This window comes from Olea europaea, chromosome 6 (genome assembly GCF_002742605.1).
Source record: "Olea europaea var. sylvestris chromosome 6, O_europaea_v1, whole genome shotgun sequence".
Lineage (NCBI taxonomy): Eukaryota > Viridiplantae > Streptophyta > Magnoliopsida > Lamiales > Oleaceae > Olea > Olea europaea.
The window spans coordinates 26,067,045-26,070,852 of NC_036242.1; the positions used below are offsets into that span (position 1 = coordinate 26,067,045).

Genomic DNA, 3,808 nt, shown 5'->3' on the forward strand with positions numbered 1-3,808 from the left:
TCTTTGTAACAAGTTTCAGTTTTTCTTGAATTTTATCTTCCCAAAAATCTAGGAAAATTTGTTGGTCGTTTTGCCTATAAATTGGAGGCTCTTGACCTCATTTTAAACACACCAAAAACCAGCTCCTTTCTTAGTGAACAAAAACCAGCTCCTTCCTACTTTGTGCAGTCTACCTTCCTGTTTCTACCTTCTAGCTTCTTGCCTTTGTGTGTGCCTCTGTCTCTGTGATTAAAGTCTCCAATTTGGTGATACATTTATAATGTTGAATTGATTTTTTTTTAGCAGAATTAAAACGGGAATTCATTGTTCTATAATTCTTCTTTCTGGTTTTTGATTTCCTTTCCACACTTTTTTTTTTTTTTTTTTCAAATTCCATAACTAGCTAAATGATTTGTTCAATTGTAGGTGGAATTAGAATCAACACTATACTTACATGCCAAAAAATAAACCCATATCCTAAAATTACCTTTCTCCAGGAAAAATAATAATCAGCAATTGATATTAGAAACAGAGGATTATTTGTAATTTCCCATAATTTCTATAAGAGAGGACACAAGGTTTTTTTAAGAGCACTTTGCAGTCAACCCTACATTTTTTTGGGGACAAAAAGAAGTATACCTTTTTTCCATGCAAAAAAATAAAAATAAAAATAAAAAAATAAAATGTAGGGTGTATAGATTCATCAGTTAGAAATTCCAATGAATTAAACGGTAGGTTGTTCTCAAGCTCAAAACACCATGTCATGTTAGGCACGCTCGACTGTATCCTTCTAATACACTATACAAAAGATGCCTTTTAATTTGTTTATAAGCTCAGGACTCACCAAATGTAACCACTGAACAAGTATGGGACGAGATCAAGCAAATCAAGTGTGTAAATACATTTACTACAGAAGACATAAGAATCTAGATTGGCCAATTAACAACTCAACATCTTGTGAATCCAATCCAATCCAATGATAAGACGGCTGATGAAAACAATGTAGAGACACCCACCACGCATGTTTGAAGTTAGGCTGCAAGTTAGTCTCAAACAATCAATATCACCAAATAGGGTGTGAAAACAAGAGAGAATGGAATTCACTTGTTAAGGATTTTTTGGTAGGAAAGTGTGGAGGAGAAAAGCTTGTATGATAACCTTCCCAAAGGATGAGTATATGAACAAAGACTAACAAGATGATTCACGTCATATTTGAGAGATTCTATTGGTGCTAAGTTCCCCTTTTCAAAACTCGTTAACATTATGACCCAGCGCGTAAGAAAACCTACTTTGGTTGTCAATTCATCAAGAAAATCAGGAAAATACAAGAAACTATCAAACTCCTGGCAACATTATATATTAGAGAGACAAATAGTTGACACCAGAGAGAAAATCAAAGATTTTACCCCAATTTATTATTCAAACTAAATGTGAAATGCACAAGCATTACAAGCAAGTCCTGAATCGATTCCTGGAGAAGGTGACATTAGCTCTCACTCTTAATATGCACAACATATGCACTTTGCTTTAAGAGGTACGATTAGAAAAACCTCGACCACGGCCCCTACCAATGTAGCCACCATATCCACCGCTGCCCCTGCCACCATATCCACCGCCACCGCCACCGCCACCATAACCCCCTCTTCCATAGTAAGAGCCTCGGAACCGACCACCACCACCTCCACGAGGACCACGACCTCCTCGGCCACCACGATACCTTGAGAAATCTCCAAATGTCTGCATCAATACATACATCTTAGCCAACTAATGGAATACTAGCATATGGGAAAATCAACACCAAAATGAGCATACCTCTGTATCTAACTTCATTTGCTCTGAATACCGAGTCCTTCCATGATTTGATTCGTTGTCAAGGGCATTAGAAGAAAACGAGTCAAAAAAGTCGTCCTTCTTGTAAACAGACTACAAAAAAAAAAAAAAAATATGTTGGTGGTAAAGAGATGTGAAGACTGAAGAAATCATAGCATAAGAAAGCATTCACAATTTAAAATTTTACCTTGTTATCAATCTTTGGCAGTTCAGAATCATCTTCATCATTTGAATCATCATCTTCATTGCCGCCATTTTCATTCCCTTCCTTAGTCTGGGATCTGTTACTTTTACCCAGATGACCCCATACTTCATCCTTATTGAATTTTTCATTCATTGCCATAAAATCGAAATCTTCTGTAAATTTTGTCACACGGTGGGAAACCTACAAGGTCAATGATCGATGTCCAAATCAGGGGCTCCAGTTATTAGTCAAACAGCATGTAAGCGAAGCATTAATAATTTGAAAGTTCATTGAGATATGTATATGAAATTCATCATATACTAAACAATTAGAACTTCAACAAAGTCTGTTGACTGAAACTCGTAATCTCACACATCAAAATTGGTACAATTATTTATTTTATATCACTTAAAGCAGGAATTAGCTTAATTTACATTTCTCAACTATTTAATGACTCTAAAATTAGATCAGCAAGTAATGACACTATTCCTTGGGTGAAGTTATACCATCTTCTTCTCCTTTTTAAAGATGACACTTAACTTAATGCACTTACTTTCAAGTTTTCTCTTCATAGTTTAGAACAATAATATATATGAGAGGAACGTGTTAGCACAGGTATTTGCAATTAATTCTGTACTTTTAAGTGTAAGAATGCCACAAATTCTACACAGATTTTACGGGCATGCTTGTGGAGGCATTGAAAGCCATTTATATTTATTTCATATTCATCTTTAACTGTTAAAGAGTATCAAAATACAACTCTCTTTAGATTTTCCAAAGGCATGCATGTGGAGGCATTGAAAGCCATTTCTATTTGTTTTATATTGAAGTGTACCTCCAAAAGGATTCGTGCTTTGAATTTTCTCATTAAGGCAGACTTAATTTAATGATGTGAAACAGTGGGATACTTAGAACAACAATCAACCCCTTCAGCCTGCAGCCTGCTTAATGAGTAGGCGTAGTAACACACGAGGTTAGAAAATAATTGTCAGCAGAATCCCATCAATGATTTGGACCTTATGTTCGATAAGCAAAAAAATATTTGCCATTAGACATCTTACAACTTTATCGGAAAGGATTGACGAGGGTCGGTTCAGCAATTCATTGAAAAAAAGTGGCAACATACATTTTGAGAATACAAATTCAACGAAGTAGTGATGAAGCATATGGCTATAGCAACCACAACATAACTAAGAGAGACATGAAAGTAGTCTATAAAGGCTACAGAGAATAATGAAGTGCGTATTGAATAAATTGAACAAATCTGAGATTAAATATAGTGAATTGAGTTCTTACCCCAGTTCCTCTTCCCCCACGCCCTCTGTAATTATAACGAGCGTAATAACCAGCTCCATTTGGCTAAAGGACATCAGAAAAATACAATATTAGCTTCTAAAGCACCTTCCATCCGATAGTGCATTCAAAAACCGTAACTTAAGAAGGTTTACACTCAACACGTGGAAAAAGAATTAGTCATCCAAATTCAAATATATTGATCACGATGTCATGGAAACATCTGTTTGTAGATTTACCACAAGCAAATAAACAAATGCGGTATTGATTAAAAGAGGTGCGTCACATCTTGCAGCGTCTAAGTGACCAAACAACTTCAGAATATCTCGTCCATGAAGCAAACACGAAAAATACAGCATATCATTTTTATTTAATGGCTGCATAGCACAGGTGATCATATGTTTTTATTTCCTAGCTAGCAGAATGTGATCGTGTTTAAGGAAAAGAAAAGATTCATGTAAACAAGTTACTGTACTAATATGAAAGGGGAAAAAAAATAGCAATCACTCGTGTGACCAGTGA

The 3,808-nt window shown here is 35.5% G+C and overlaps 1 protein-coding gene across 1 annotated transcript; it reads right to left on the minus strand.

Moving 5' to 3' along the window:
• Positions 1–1,307: 1,307 nt before the first annotated feature.
• LOC111396266 (protein decapping 5-like) lies at positions 1,308–3,770 on the minus strand. The gene is made up of 4 exons (XM_023022650.1): positions 3,290–3,770; positions 1,997–2,194; positions 1,792–1,902; positions 1,308–1,716 (listed from the first exon to the last, which is right to left on the minus strand). Exons 2-4 carry the CDS (start codon positions 2,150–2,152, stop codon positions 1,507–1,509), a joined length of 477 nt encoding a protein of 158 aa, XP_022878418.1. The 5' UTR covers positions 2,153–2,194; positions 3,290–3,770; the 3' UTR covers positions 1,308–1,506.
• Positions 3,771–3,808: the final 38 nt, after the last annotated feature.